The sequence below is a fragment of the Cynocephalus volans genome, chromosome 16, assembly GCF_027409185.1.
Source record: "Cynocephalus volans isolate mCynVol1 chromosome 16, mCynVol1.pri, whole genome shotgun sequence".
Taxonomy (NCBI): Eukaryota; Metazoa; Chordata; class Mammalia; order Dermoptera; family Cynocephalidae; genus Cynocephalus; species Cynocephalus volans.
In genome coordinates, this window is record NC_084475.1 from 27,122,986 (window position 1) to 27,139,587 (window position 16,602).

Genomic DNA, 16,602 nt, shown 5'->3' on the forward strand with positions numbered 1-16,602 from the left:
CCGGGGAAACACAACCATCCGATGACAAAGTGACCTCATCTCCCATCACCCAAGCAGCCCCACCACTGCTTCTGAACCCCACAGAGAAAGGGGAAAAGGTACCAAAGAACTGCACAGACCCAGTCTTGCCCTCGGTTCTGCAGAGAACAACTCTCCATGACTCAGAAGCCACAGCCAGACCTTTGACCAATTCTGCCCATGACTCAAACCTGGGCTGTCCAATAAGGCAGCCACTAAGCCGTATTTGGCTATTTAAATATATTAAATTCCAAATTCAGCTCCTCAGTCCCACTGTTGAGTACTTCGGGTACTCAATGGTCCTATGTGGCTGGCAATGGCTGTGCTGCACAGCACAGATACAGAACGCCTCCATCATCACAGAAAATTCTATTAGGGCTCACCCAGAGCAGTAATCTCATTACAAAAAGGTGGCTGTTCACTACATTTTCCCAAATAGGTTTGGTTTTCATGCTTTTGTTCAGTTCCCACCCTGCAAAGTGACAGGGACTGCCCACGGCCAGGAACTCTGGTGGAGGCGGGAAACCTCCAAGTCATGTGAGATCTGAAAACTGCCCCCACCCACAGGACCGACTCCCCACCTCCTCCCACGGCTAAGAATCAGTGCTAGACCATCTGACGATTCTTTAAAATTTCAAAAAAGAGCCTCATTCCTATTTGAACAAGTGCTAACCTAACCTTTTAAGATTAGAGACAACTAGAGACGGATCAGTATAGTCATGAGTCACTGGACAGGGATGCGTTCTGCGAATGCGCCCTTGGGTGACTTTGTCCTAGTGGGAACATCACAGAGTGCGCTCACACAAGCCTAGATGGTACTGCCTGTACACCCACGCCATACGGAATAGCCTATGTATTTGCGGTCTGTCGGTGACCCATCGTTGTGACACGCACAAGACTGTGTGGGTGAAGAGCCAGCCTGGCCTCACTGAAAGCATCAGGGGTTTCTCTCCTGAGAATGTAAAACTGGGCCCAAAAGAGAGCAAGTTGGGATAGCGGTCTTCAGAAGCAGGGAGGGGTAAGAGGGATGCTCTCTAAGTTGTCCCATGGAGGGGGCCGGCCCGTGGCTCACTCGGGAGAGTGCGGTGCTGATAACACCAAGGCCCCGGGTTCGGATACCATATACGGATGGCCGGTTCACTCACTGGCTGAGCGTGGTGCTCACAACACCAAGTCAAGGGTTAAGATCCCCTTACCGGTCATCTTTAAAAAAAAAAAAAAAAAGTTGTCCCATGGAAAGTCTAGCGCATATGAACGGGTCACCCGGCTGCAGCAGCCATACTCATCTGTGTCTGGCTTCCTTGGTGTCCCACCCACCACCCTCCCTCTCTGCAGGGAGCAGACTGAGTCTACACAGAAGGCAGAGGGAGGCCCTCCTGGAGGCTACGCAGGGTCCAGGTCTTGTCCCAGGTGGCAGCTGCCAACACCCCGAGCCCGGGTTCCCTAAGCTGTGACATGAGCACCACCTCCACAGGCTGCTCAGAGAAGCGCTGAGAAAGTCCTGCACAGCCAGGTCGCTGTTTTCTGCTCTTGGTTCCGACAGACGCCCGGGTCTTCCTTAGTCTTTTTCAAGCTAGCCCAATTTGGTTTCATGGTTTCAGTGGGGGAGACAACAAGAGTCTGGACAAGAAAAGGCAGTATCACCACTATCACAGCTGAGGTTCACTGTCACCTCCGCTGCGTGCCGGTCCTGTTACTACCCCAGCTACTGCCGCTATGATTAGTGGCAATAACACTGGCTACCATTTTCTGAGCTTTTACTCCATGTCAAACACTGTGCTGAACAAAGTCTTCAAAGTATCTCACAGAATCTGCATGGGCATCCGTCCTACCTGCTGTGTGTCATTACCTGAAACTTTTTCTCAGAATTGTCTTACTCTGAGCCTCTTTCTGTTTTTGTTTTTAAAATATCTTTTCTTCTTGAAATGACAGTGACAGGAGACAGTGCAGGTGTGTGTGAGTGTGTTTTTGTGTGGTATTTGGTTGGGGATTCTGTTTTTCCATTTGACAGTGAGAAAATAGGTAGAGAATTTCAGTGGCTTGCCTAAAATCACGCAGCTGAAGAAACTTTGAGGCCCAGTCTGCCGTAAGCCTTTTGCCACCCCAAGCCACAGCTAAAATCCTCCTGCAGCTAAAATTTGATGAGGGAACCCACCCTTGCCCCCCATAATGAAAAGAACTTTATATTTCATATTCTAAGATTTTAAAACTCTCAATAAAAATAGACTCTTTTCAAATGGCTATTTGACGCTCTTTCATTTTATTTTATTTTATTTTTGTCTTTTTCGTGACCAGCACTCAGCCAGTGAGCGCACTGGCCATTCCTATATGGGATCCGAACCCGCGGCGGGAGCGTCGCCACGCTCCCAGCGCAGCACTCTACCAAGTGCGCCACAGGCTCGGCCCTGACGCTCTTTCAAATGGATATTTTTACCTTGTTTACTGTGACTCCTGAGTTTCTCAAATATTTACTGTAAGCTCATTTATTGCAACCACTAGAGCCTCCCTCCCCTGTGGAATGAGTCTGTGCAGCAAGTTCTCCAAGGACTCAGCCCATAAGACAGAGGATGCCCGTGGTCTGCAGCCCACCTTACAGGGGTCCGGGGCCCGAGGAGCAGATGCCCAGGCCCGTGAGCAGCACTTACTCTCAGCTACTTCTCCCCCCCAATCAAAACACACACCCGCACCTTCACACAATGCACAAAAACATCCAGGAGCTTGGAGAAGTGTGGTGAGAGAGGTTAGATGTTCCCAGATTCTTGGATTTTATGGACCAGTGAAACTGCAGAAGCATAGTGGACTGACAGCTAAGAAACAAGGAAAAACCAAACACCACAACCAAACACCAACAGCAATAACAAAATACTCCACAAAGACACACATACACACACCCAGACTATTTTCTATCACTGCCATTTCAAAAAGAAAAGACATTTAAGAACAAAAATGTAGAAAGACCAAAGGCTCATAGGAAAAGATAATTCCTTCTAAGGAAAAGAGTTCAACTATCAGGCAAGCAGACACAAAACATCCTCCCTTTTCCTCCCTTCCTGCACATGGGAAAAACTTGCTCCAGTGGGTTCAGGACCACAGCCGGGCATTGGAGCAGCACTAACCAGCTCAGACATCCTTCCCCTGTGTTCTGTGCCCACCCTAGAGCTTTTGTGAGTCTGGGCCCCATGCGGCAAGCCCGTTGGTCTCTCCTGGGCCCCATTCCAGTCCTCCAACATTCCTCAGTTCCCACTGGGCAGTGTCTCCTCCTTTACCACTGCCTGGGGGCCAGAGAAGTTCGCACATCCTGAAAATCCTGGATGGAATTTCTGCAAACTCTATTCCTTGAGAATAAACTCTACTTCCCCCAGAAAATACAAAGAGTTCTGCCTGGGCACACTCTGTGAGAAATGTCTGGGTCCTACTATTCAGTTACAGGGGACTTCAGAGCACAAATACTGTCTCCCACACATAAGAAAAGTGAAGAAAAGTAAAGCAGCACTTTACTGTAACATTAAAATTAGAACAATTCCCAGAGAAGATATGAGTTCACGAATACGGGAAACTACTCTGCAAATGAAAAAGTACTTCTTGCATTTTATATTAGTTACCCAAGAAAAGTCTGAGGCCTTTCCTAGAAAAAATTCATTTTCTGGTGGAAGTGCTGGCCACTGGTTCATAATAAAACCAAGTCCACATTCAAGATAATGGATCTGGAGCTACAACCTCCTTCCAATAAATCACCCATTCCGTAGAGAGGTGCATGCATACAGGAGACAAACCCTCCCATGTAATAAATGGCCTTGAGTTTGACATACTTCAGAAGGTGTCAGTAACACACACTGTTATATAATTTAATAAGCAAGAAAGCACAATCATGCATTCCTAAGAAAAACAGGAAAAGCAAGACATATAAAGCTTGGGTGTTTTAATTAGCGGAAAGCCTCTTTTCAATCTATGCAGAACCTTGTTTTTTAAATTTAAAAGCCAACACTTCTGAGTCCTCTCCTTTCTTTGTTAGTATTTAGAGGTCTGCTCTCCTCTCCCTGTTATTCCTCTTTGGGATACAAGCACCCAGCACAGGACTGGCACAGAGCAGGTATTTAATACTCATTTGCAGAAGGTAAGAAAGAAGCCGTAAGAGGATGAATTGGAGGCCGCCTTAGTCCTACTGCAGAAGGTTTTACATCAAGCCCAGCTAGGGAGTTGGGGGTAGAGCAGGGGATGATGCCCAAAGCTTGATCAATAGGCTCCTTCCACAAAATCACATAAATCTACACCAGCTGCGATCCTCCCCCAGGGAGAATTTGACAACAGAAAAGCCACCGTCTAGAGGAGCGCTGTGAGGAAGCGCAGCGGCCGGCCGTGCCTTTTCGTCCTGGTACAGCTTGTTGACGCTCTCCAGCTGGAAGCTGTGGCTCGATTGGATCTTGTCGAGCTGCTCTCGCTGCTTCTCCAGCTCTCCCTGGAACTCGTTCTTTTTCAGCTCCACGGCGCCTCTCTCTGCAGCCGCCCTGCGGACCCTGCCCTCCAGCTCCACAATCCGTGTCTGCAAGGAGACCACAGTGTAAGGGCCAACGTCAACCTGTCTCCGAGACCTGGGCTCCCTCAACACCCAGCCTTACATACACACTATGTTCCAAGGCTCCGTGTTTTAAATCAATTGTGCAGAAGCTACAGCAAGTTTTCTTTTGGAAATGATGCTCTAAGTGGAGGAGTGCAGTTCTCCTAGCTTCCATGACTCCACTGAAAAATGGAAACACCTCCACATCCCTTGAAGGGTTTTTGTGAGGTTTAAAGGAGGAAAGCACAGATAATGCCTCATGCTTTACCTGGCATGAGGTGGTCCTCAAATATTTAGTTTCTCTGCCCTGTAACAAAGCACTCAACAAACAAACAAATGGGCTGGCTGGTGGCTCACTTGGGACATGGTGCTGATAACAACTCTTTATCAGACAGACAAAATTTCTGAAAACAGATTCACTTCTCCAACTCCAGACATACGACCTCATCTGCCCAGAGAGCAAGAGCCCCCGTGGAAGCTCAGACACAGGGCCTGCAACCCTGCACGGGTGAGTGTGACAGCAGGACAATGTGGAACATACTATAAAGCAAATGTACTTCACAGGGCCTGGTTTTCCAAAGCCTTGCAGTTTCAAATATTGACCTTGTGGAGGACTGCAAATTTTCCTCAGGCTATAAAATCTCTGGTGTAAGATAAAGATTTGTGGCACAGCAGGTTGCTGGCTCAAGGACAGACAGGTTACTGCTTGATATGTGTAGATACTGGAAAACTGCTGGAGGGAGAAGGAATGTTTGCTAAGATCAAGCTGTTGTTGATAGGACCACTTAACTGTCTACTGGAATGTCATCTGGCTTGTTTCACTGAAAGTTACCAGCCTATATTGTTAAACTATAACCCCACCTATGTTCTCTACCTGTAACTTCCTGGTCTGGAAAATAAATGCAGGAAGAGAACCCCAATTTGGGGTTAATTTCCCGAGGAAGGGTTGCCTCTCACTGGAGGGACCCAGGGAAGTTAACCACTTCAGGGCTTCTCACTGCTCAGAAGAGATGGGCTTTGAGTAATCCTTTGCAGCTCCGTCACCCAGGGGAAGTGGGGTGACAAATCCATGGGTGGCGAAGCAACACAAAGCAGCAGAACAATACACAGACAAAGCTCAGAGGGGATGGAGCTCCATGGCCAAGAGCTTGTGTGGGTCAGAATCCCTGCTCCACCTGTACTTAACCTCTGTGCCTCAGTTTGCCCACATGTGAAATGGGGATGTGTAAAGTCCCGACCTTGTAGGGTTTGTGTACAAAAGGAGATAGTTTGTGTAAAATGCTGTTAAAGAAAACTTATCCTGACACTTGTTAAAATGGTAAGGAAGACTTTATTCAAGATGATTGCAATGGGAGAGAGAAATTATGCTCAACTCTAAAGAGAGCTGGGTATGCACAGCCAATGAGCAGAGCGAGGTGTCAGTGGATGGAAAATTACGAAGAGGAGACATCAATGGTAGGGGGATTCTTGCTAAAGGCAGGCCAAGGACTTTGTCATCAAGGGTGGGGATGAGGAGCTTGATTAGCTATCAAGGTTGGGGGAGTGACTTGCGGGAAAGGAAGAGCGAGGCCTAGGTGAGAAGAGGGCTCAGAAGAGCCTGACTAAAATTTGGTCAGGAGAGTCTGTCATTGCTCAGCTCTGTGCCTGCCCCATGACTGGCAACGATAAATGAGAAAGCAAAAATTATCATCATTAAATGACTGTGATAGGCTGCTGGTTGGCTCAGTTGGTTAGAGAGCAGTGTTGTAACACCAAGGTTAAGGGTTGGGATTCCCTAAATACCAGCTGCCAAAAAAAAAAAAAAAAAAAGATAATGATAAAGATCAGTAGCTTTAAAAACATTTCTCACAACCATCATCCAAATACATTTTCAGCACGGCTCTCTGAAATCTCATGTGGACTGGAGGATGAGGAACCAGCTGTGGCCAGTGTACTTAGGCAAGCTGTCTTCCCAGGGCCACCCCAGATGGCTGAAACTTGTTAAACTCTCCGGAACAGCAGAGGGGAGTATTTAAGCAGCAATCCTAAACAGTCACAGAGGGGTCCTCTCCCACCCAAAGCAGAGCTAGGGTGGAGAGGCCGCGACCGACTGGGGCGGGTGTGCACAGGGTCCTAATCTCATGTGCACTGGGTTCATGCCTCAGGGGACAGTACACAGCAAACCCCCAGGGGACCCATACCCAGCAACTTTACATACTTCATGGCACCCATACAAACAAAATAAATACAGCACCTGGAGATCCACACTCCGGGAGCTCGCCACCCAGTAGTTGAAGCCCAAGACGATGACGCACGCCACCAGGGCAGCCAGCACGAGGGGCGGCGACTTCATGCTGCGGCGCGCATTCCCCAATCCCATCATCTCAGAGCCGGGGCTGGGATCTGCCAAATGAAAACACGTACACAAGCCTCAGTGCTGGCATCCCCACCCCAAAGCCGCCGCAGCCCACGGGGAAGGCCTTTGTGCCCAGACAGGCTCAGGCCGGGGGCCAGCACCCACCACGCTCAGGCTTCCGACTCTTCTTCTGTTAATGGGTGTCACTGCATACTTACCTCCCCATGTAAGTGTGAGAAATCATCAGACACTCCTGCAAACAGCAGTGGCCAATACTGAGTGCTGCCATTCACAGTGGAGGGAACATATCACCCGTTATTCCCTAGAGGCCTTGCAGATCTGACTCCTAACAAGGGAGGCTTTCTACATCCTTGCATGGAATTACTAATAAGAGCCCATTAAAGGAAATCCATTCTGCAGGTGCATGCCAATCCCCGAGGAGGTCACGGCCTGTGTCGCTGCTCAGACACAGCCCTGGCAGCAGCATCAGTGTGTCTTCCTCCACAACGGCGATGGGGCTGCAAGGCGTGTGCCCGGCTGAGGCCCCCCGGGGCATGCCCACGTTAGCACTCAGAGTGGGCATAAGGCAGTCCACTGTGCCAGCGAGCTCACTGTGCCCTCTGCACGGTGGTTTCTGTCACTTGAGAGTGCATGGGTGGCCCGGGAGCCAGGCGCCGCCTGAACCAGGGGACTCCGCTTTTCCATTTGGCTTCTGTGGAGCCACGTGAACAGAACCTTATCAGGGCGAGAGCAGCTGCACTGCCATCATCGGTCCCTCTGAGAACAGAGTGCCTCTGTGCCAGGTGTGGCCAGCGGGGAGTGGGGAGGGTTGGAGGAAAGGAGAGAGGAGGGGACCACCAGGAACTCACCTGCATGACAAAGTTTCCAGTAGTGAGAACACATGAGAGCTGACAGAGCTGACTATCCCCCTACAGTCTAAGTGTGTCGTCAAAAGGCACCTTCTTTCTTACAGCTAGCTACTCGTGTGGGACCTGAGTGTGGGTAAGTCAGCAGTGTGGCTGAATCATCCACAGTAAAGCTCCGCTAGAATTCCTCTGCGTAGAACACAGGACCGAGCCTGGTCTCCCCTCATGCCTTACTCACTAGCTTCTGGGCTCTCAGGATGAAAGAGAAAAAAATTTTAAATTCTATTATCACCATATCAGCAAGCACTATATACACTAAAGGAAGCAATGCTCAGAAATACTAAACTTCTAGAAGATTCTACAGATTTACTGACAGTCTCCTCTGCCTGATATGCGACTTTGATCACAAAAGTCTTTTTTTTTTCTTTTTTTAAACTCTCCCTAACCTTTTTAAAAATATGAAAGTAAAAATACAATGAGGGCGAGGGAGAAACCACACAAAGTATAAAATTACATCTCCCTCTTTCCACTCTGAAGTAAAGGGATAGTATTTTCTGATGTCTGTATCTTTCTACTCCAGCGTTCAACTCTCAAAGGGTATCAGAATCACTTGGGACACTTCCTTAAAATACCAAAACCTGGGTCCCACCCCATATTTCTAATTCAATGGGTTCAGGGCAAAACCCAGACATTGGTATTTCTTTAATCTCCCCAGATGATTCATAGGTGCAGCCACTAGTCTAGATGTCACTCCAGATGCTTCTTCATGCATATGTAAGTATTAATATACGAACTCAAAATTGAGGGACATTTTATGAAACACCTGACCAGCACAGTCAATAAGATAAATATCATGTTTATTTTTAATCCAAACACAATCACACCATTCACTGTTTTGGAAATGTTGTGCACCTCTTAGTAACACATTATGTGTTATGTACTTCCTAGTAGCACATTACCATTTGTTCTCTTCAAAGGGCTGAATGGGTCACCATTATATAACAGGATTTACTTAACCAATCTCCTACAGAAGAATGTTCAGGGTTCTCCATGCTTATTTCCAATAATGCTGCCATGAACACCCTTATACATCCATCCCTGTTTACAAACTCTTATCTAGGTGTACAGTCCCTTATGCACAATTCTGAAATCCAAAATGCTCTAAAAACTCAAAGCAATTTTTAAAAACTCTTCTAGCAACAAAACCTGACCTGAACTTAAATCAAGGTTTGATCAGAACTCATCTGAAGCTACTTACAGTCTTTAACTTTCTCCTTTCATACATTTTACTGCAGAAAGATTAGTGTTTGATTATGGGGTGCTGTTCCAGGTCCTCCTGGGGCTGTCACATAAAATGTATTAAATGAACCTTATTATCTTCTGAATTTTGAAAAAAAGTCCTGAATTCCAAACACATCTGGCCTCAAGGGGCTTGAGGGTAGAATGGTGAATCAATGGGTATGTGAAGCACTGTTCAAAACAGGGGCTTCCATCAGCTCAGGGAATGTTATCACCCCCATTTTGCAGGCAATGAAATAAATTACAGACAGCTGTGCATAAATTTATGCAAGTGGAATTGCTGGGTGTAATAATATATGCTTTTAAAATTGATAGAGCTTATCTCTCCCAAAACAAATTACAAAGGGAAAAATAGTACCTTTATATGCAGAATCCTGGCAGACACCACCTTAGCCAAGTGATCAAGGCTGATATCACCAGTAACGAGGCACACTGGCATCATGTACCCCCTGATATAATGCATCAGAAGGGCACGTCACCTCTGTGATCTCCTGCCCAGTAATGCATAATCTCAATCTAATCACAGGAAAATTCAGAGGAAGTCAAATTGAGGGACAGTATATAAAACACCTGACCAGCACAGTTAGCAAGAGAGTGCCAAGTTAATCTTCTTCTTTTTTTTTTTTGACTGGTAAGGGGATCGCAACCCTCGGCAGGGTGCAGTCTACACCACGCTCAGCCAGTGAGCGCAACGGCCATTCCTATACAGGATCCGAACCCGCGGCGTCGGCGCTCCCAGCGCCGCACTCTCCCGAGTGAGCCACGGGGCTGGCCCCAAGTTAATCTCTTAATTCTGATAAATTCTATCATTATGTAAGATGGCAACATAAGGGGAAACTGGATGAAGGATATACGAGGAACTATCTGTACTATTTTTGCAACTCTTGCATAAGTCTAAATTATCTAAACACTTCTTTGATAGATCTTTAATAACAGCATCCAAAGCAGTCCCAATAATTTACCCCTCCCATCAATAGTAGGAGAATGCTTGCTTTCTCACATGATAACACACAAAATAAACTTTTAATGCCTGGCTATCTCATCAGTAATGATATTTTGAAATACATTAGTTATGAATATAAATAAATATTTTTTCATTTATTGGCCATTTATCTCTTCATTTTGGTGAAATGCCTTTTCATATTCTTTGCTCATTTTCTAATTGGGTTGTTCATTTTATTGATTTGCAAGAACTTTTTGTATAGTAAAGATAAATCCTTGGTCACTCATGTGGATAAATTTTTTTTCAACTTTTCATTTGATCTTTGACTTTATAGAATTTTGATCTTGCCCCAAATTTTGTTGTTGTTTTCAATAATCTAATCTTATCAATCTTTTCTTTCGGTTGCTTCTGGATTTTGTGGCATTTCCTACTCTTAAGTTTATTAACACATTTACCCATAGTTTTTCCAACAAATGTACAATTTCACATTTATATTTAAATTGTTCATCTATTTGGAATTCCTTTTTGATGTAAGAAGTAAAGAAATACAAAGCATTTGGCCTTTTTTTTCCTGCAATGGCTAGAGAGTTCTTCCCGCACCCTTTATCAAATAATCTATTTTTACCTACTGCTTTGAACATCTATCTTTGTCATATACTAAATTCCCTTACAATAAATTTTTAGATGGGACCCTTATAAGACCTTTTGTTATTCCAGTAGAACTATAGGTTTGAAAGGAGAAAATATACTCACCTCTTATTTTAAGGGAAGAATACAATGATCATCTAATATTCTCCTTCCTTTAGTCAGTCAATAAAAAATGTACTGAGCAACCACCAGGAGTCAGGTGCTATGCTAGCATCAGGAAGCTCAGGCTAGTGTTAAGAAAACACATTGGAACCCGACAGCCACATATTACATTTTAGCTGTTATGATAAGATCTATCAAAGAAGTGTTTAGATAATTTAGACTTACGGAAGAGTTGCAAAAATAGTACAGATAGTTCCCCGTATATCCTTCATCCAGTTTCCCCTTATGTTGCCATCTTACATAATGATAGAATTTATCAGAATTAAGAGATTAACTTGGGGCCGGCCCCGTGGCTCACTCAGGAGAGTGCGGACAATGTAAGAAGTGCTTAGAACCACATCTGGCGCATAGTAATTGCTCAATAAATGTTGACTATTACTATTATTAGGAATGGAAAGATGAATAACTGATCATTTCTAGATTCATTCTTTTTCTCATTATACGAGGAAAAGGTGATGAATGTTTTCCTTCCACAACCATTCTACTTTATAGTAACCAGCCATCAGCGTTCTTCCTATTGACTCTGCTGTCAGCTGAAGCACTGGTGGCTGCCATCGCCAGGGGCTGACTCATGGATGCTGCTGTAGCAGCAGAAGTCCCAGACTAGGACCATAGTATGAAAAAGAGAGGTCTGAAGAAGCCGAACATGAGTGCAGTCCTGGATGCCCCTCACTGTGACCCAGCACTTGGCTGGCCAGCAAGGTGTGCAGCTGACAGATGGCACCTTTAGGAGAGCCCTGGGCTCTTACCTGGCCAGCTCTGATGGGAGCAGGGCTGCCCAGGTAAGAAGGCGACCACGAGGAAGGGAGGGCAAACTCTGTAGAAGCCACTGCTTCTGAATGACAAGGAACTGATACAGGTGAGAACTGACCAGGACTGGTGAAGACTGAGAGCAGTAACTCAGAGCCAGAGCCACTGGAGAGTGGTCAAATACTTCAAATACTCTCTACCCCTCCCCCATCTTAGAATGAATGTGAATTTGGAGTGAGATGGAAGTGGGTGAGAGATATACTGTGTCAAACAGATAAATTAATATTGATCTTAATTTAGGCTTCAGAATGTGTTTTGTCTCATATTTGATTACGAGCATCTGACATACTGTAAAAGGATTAACCAAACCAGTTAAACTCTGTAAAACTCCAGGCTTTCCTGGAATGAAGTGGTGTGTTTTTGCATTAAAAGTCTCAATAAATCAGAAAAAAACTGAGGATTCTTATCTACTTAGTTAATTTAAAAAATTCAACCTACTGGTTAAAAATATTGTTTGCTGATAAGACAAATATTTTTATAAGAGAACAGACTTCTAATTACTTAAAAAGATAAAAGAAAAAGCGTATGAAAATAGACAACCTGCCAAATGCATGTGCTCCTTCAGCCTCCTAGTTAAATATTGTCATTTTGTAAATTTACTTCTTTTCATATAGGGTTTTTAACTCTCTATGCAAGTATATGCGAGCAATCAGATTAGTTTGTTTGACCAATGTCACCAGAAACAATGCAGCTTCTCCAAACACTGGTGGAGCCAAGTCTCCAGTCCTTCTCAGAGGAAGGGCCCCACCTAAAACGCAAAGGGCTGAGCTGCTCTGCAGGAAGCTCAGAAGTCACTGCAATAACAAACACACCTGAGCACACCCTGCCACAGCGCTGGAGACCGCAAAGGATTTAGTCACCAAATTTTCTGATGGTTTAAAAATATTCTACCCTGTCCCAAGAATGTCTCTAAGCCAGGGCTCAGGCTATATCCAGCCAGTTTTTGTAAATAATGTTTTACTGAACACAGCCAAGCCCATTCCTGTAAGTACTGCCTGCAGGTGCTTTCCAGCTACAAAGCAGAATTAAATAGCTGAGACAGAGACATAGGCATAGGGTTATAAGGAGGATTAAACATTTACTATCCTGGCCATTTAGAGAAAGTTTATCAACTTCTCTAAACCATTAGTGCTAAATGACTAAGTCCACTGAAAGCTGCTTAAATTGCTTTGAAAACTTACTAGGAAATATCTAGAATCCCTCCTGTCGCTTCCCCAACTCCCAATTGTAAACACCATGTTTTCCCCAATTCTGGAAGCTGATGGTTTCATTTTTAAATGAAAACATTTAAATTTTTTAAATGAATGTGCATATTTAGTGTTAGGTGGTAGAAACACCAAAAATCGAGATAGATAAGCAAAAAACGAATGAGAACAAATTCCATCTTGCTTTATCCAAAACTTGGAATTTTCTCAAGAAAAGCCACCCCTACCAAGGCTAAACCTTGGTAGGAGCACCCAAATTCCTCCTGTAGTTCAGGAGTCCCAAACTGCAGCCTAAGGGCCAAATCCTGCCAGCCACCTGTTTTTACACACTGTCCACAAGCTAAGAATAGTTTACATTTTTTTTTTTTTTGATGGTACCAGTAGGATTTATAAGGATGTGCCTTAATACAGGTGCTGGGGGCTTGCCAATGGTGCTCTTGATGTATAAAGCCCAAACATTCTGCCAATTCTTCTTGAGCAATGACACCAGGAAATTGATGGCCAGGTTGATGTCGTACACGAGCTGATCATCTGTCATCTGCACATGGCCAATGGCGGCAGCCAGATGTAACACTTTCTTCATCTGGAGTTTGATTGTGGATTTCACCTCAACTACTTTGGCCACCATGTTTTCATTGTGTGTAGGCAGAGAAGGGAACTTGCCAGCCTTATTTAGTTTTAGGGGCCCAAGATTAGTGGGATCTGCTTGATCAGAGACTCTGAGGCCAAAACGGCATCACACTTCTTCGCCAGGTTCTTATTCTTACTGAGTTTCCTCAGTGCCTTAATGTCCACGTAGGGGACATCCACAGCCTTGGCCTTGTCACAGTGCTGCTGGTTCTCCAGGACACACACGGAGGACTTGGGGCAGACAGTAGACTTAAGCCTGTATTTTGAGGGACAGAGCAGGTCACGCCCAGCCCTGGGTCCCCAGGGCAGATGAAGGTGTCTGGGACCACAGCAGCCACTGAGCCTTACCCAGAGCATCCACATTCACCAACAGCTAGTCTGGCTTCTCAGACTAACCAGCAGGCTCTGCCAAGGCCTCCTCACACCTCCCCTCATGTGTTAAGACCCATGGTGGGAATCTGTCCAGCCACACCTTCCCGGAGCAGCAGGTCTGAACTACCCTGGCACATCAGTGCAGCATGCGCCTGCTTCAGGCTCAGCAAGAGCTGGAAGGGGAGTCAGGTTTTACATTTTTTAATGGTCAAAAAAAGTTAAAAGAATAATATTTCATGACCTATGAAAATTACATGAAATCAGAACTTCAGTGTCCATAAATAAAGTTTTAATGGAACACAACCATGACCATGCATTTATATATTGTCTACAGTCACTGAACTACAACAGAGTTGTGCAGTTGTGACAGAGACCATATGGCCAAACCTAAAGCGTTATCTGGCCCTTCACAGAGAAGTGTTGCTGACCCTGCTGTGGTTCAGTGGTTCTCAAAGTGAGGTCCCTGGATCAGCAGCATCAGCCTCCCTTGGAATTTGTTAGAAATACAAATGTCCTGGCCCACCCCAGACACACGTGCCTGAAACCCTCCAGGCCATGCTACGAAAGCTGAGGGCCACTCACCATTCTGACCAGCTTACCCTGGAGGAGTCCCAAACGGAATCCAGTTCAGGCCACACTCACTGGTTTTTAAGAAGCAGAGAGACATGTTTGAGGGGTTGTACTGTTTATCTTTGGAGAAACACTTGCATTTCCCTACCATTTATGGGTTGAATTTTATTTTGTTTTTTTCACTAGCTCTTCCTTGGCCTTTTAGTTTTATTCTACTATGGTCTCCCACCTTCCATCTGCACAGGGGCAGCAAACATTTTTCCTAAGTCTTTTCTACTACCAACTGCCCTAGAGAAACAAGGTTTCTTTCATTTCTCTGAGAAATAGAGAGCAAACTAAAATAGAGTCCATTTAAAGTAACTTCTTAGTATAAGGTTCTTTTCCCTTTGGGCATCTCAATCAGCTGCTGTACAGGTGTGGACAAAGGTATCTGTTTTTCGCTCAGAACAAAATGTTCACCGAGCCCAGAGCAGCATTGCTTACACAATAGTGGTCTCCCTAACCAATAAAGAAAAATGGGGGAAAGATAAGGAATAATCTCTCTGCTGCCCAGATATAAATGTCAGAGAGCAAGAAATGATGGGCTAGAGACCCTCCAGTTCTGACAGCACTGAAGCCAGAGAATTCTAGTTTAAAAATTTTTTTAAATCAATTGATCATTAATATATTAACACTTTGTCCCTTCTAAGAATTTTGTAAGACTTTTAAAAACTGGTAATAGCCAATGAGCCATCTTGAAGTCCCAGCCCAATTGAGCCCCCTAAGACTGCCGCCCTGGCCAATATCACAGGGAGTAGAAGAACCACTCAGCCGAGCCTAGTCTACCCACAGAATCATAAGCAATGATAAAATGGTGGCTTTAAGAAATGAGATAGTTGGGCCGGCCTGTGGCTCACTCAGGAGAGTGTGGTGCTGATAACACCAAGGCCACAGGTTCGGATCCCTATATAGGGATGGCCAGTTTGCTCACTTGGGAGAGTGTGGTGCTGACAACAACAAGTCAAGGGTTAAGATCCCTGTACAGGTCATCTTTAAAAAAAAAAAGAATTGAGATAGTTTATTAATTGAGCAATAGATAATCAAATTACAAACTGTGGAGTGAAAAAGTTACTAAACAGTAAGTATAGTTTGATCCCATTTTGGTGAAGAAAATTGAAAACATATCTGATAAGTGAATATATTATTCAATACACAGAAAATGTCTATAAAGAAGGATACATACAAATCGTATTGAGAGTAGGAATACTTTGTTTACTTTATTCAATCTCTGTTTTCCTCAATGAGCATATTTTTAGTACAAAAGCCAACTTTAGCAAGTTTTGAAGCTGTATTTTTAGCATTCATAGATTAAATCATAGTATTTTACAGCTTCCTCATTAAAAAGAAAAAAAAAACCCATTATACCATATGTTTGCATCATTAAGTAGAGAAAAAAACCGGACTCATTCATTCAAACCAAGGCTCTCTTCTCTGCCGATCCCCACCAATGGGGATGCTGAGGTGGGTGAGAAAGATCTCTATCCTCAAGGGGCACAGAGACACCAGGGCCCTTAGGCCTTGGACCAGTAGCAGAGAGGACCCATTGCTAAAAGGATGATGTTGGGCCACATTCACCTTCTACATACCTCCTGGGTGTTTGTCTTGCTAATGTGAAAATTAAATGAGAATATCAAGAAAAGCATGTACCATCAAGTAAATACTTAACTACAAGGACTGTTGTGGCATTACTTGACTATTTTTAGTCCCTGTTTAGTCATTTGAAAGAAAGGGGGAGATCAATTACACCTGCCCTCATGGAGTTCTTGGAAGGATGAAAGAATTATTTGAGACTGAAGTAAGAGACCACCTCTCTATTAGAGTGCTCATGCATCCCGGAGGGTGTAAGAGATGCTCCACGGGGCTGGGGAAGAAAATCCTAGAAGTTACACTTATTTTTATCCCAAAAAAGAGAAAAGAAACTATCTTTCACTATGAATTATTTTATGCTATATTACATCATACTAATTATAGTACACTATCATAAAATACTAGTAGTACTAATATAAGTGGAAACTGACACTGCATCCTCACTATGTCCCTCTGTCAGAGGATCACTGGTCACAAACCATTCTGAAGTGCCTGGGGTGTGGTGGGGGACAGAGGTTGGACAGGGTTACCCACCCCCACTCCTTCACCTTCAGCACAATGCA

General features: G+C 44.6%; 1 protein-coding gene across 1 annotated transcript in view; it reads right to left on the reverse strand.

The window, feature by feature from the left end:
- GOLM1 (golgi membrane protein 1) overlaps positions 1-16,602 on the reverse strand; it is a 59,691-nt gene that overhangs the window by 40,180 nt on the left and 2,909 nt on the right. Inside the window, exons 2-3 of the mRNA XM_063081237.1 lie at positions 6,807-6,955; positions 4,379-4,558 (exon numbers count right to left, since the gene is read on the reverse strand). Coding sequence (XP_062937307.1) covers positions 4,379-4,558; positions 6,807-6,935 — 309 coding nt within the window. The 5' untranslated portion in view covers positions 6,936-6,955. The remainder of the gene's footprint in view (positions 1-4,378; positions 4,559-6,806; positions 6,956-16,602) is intronic.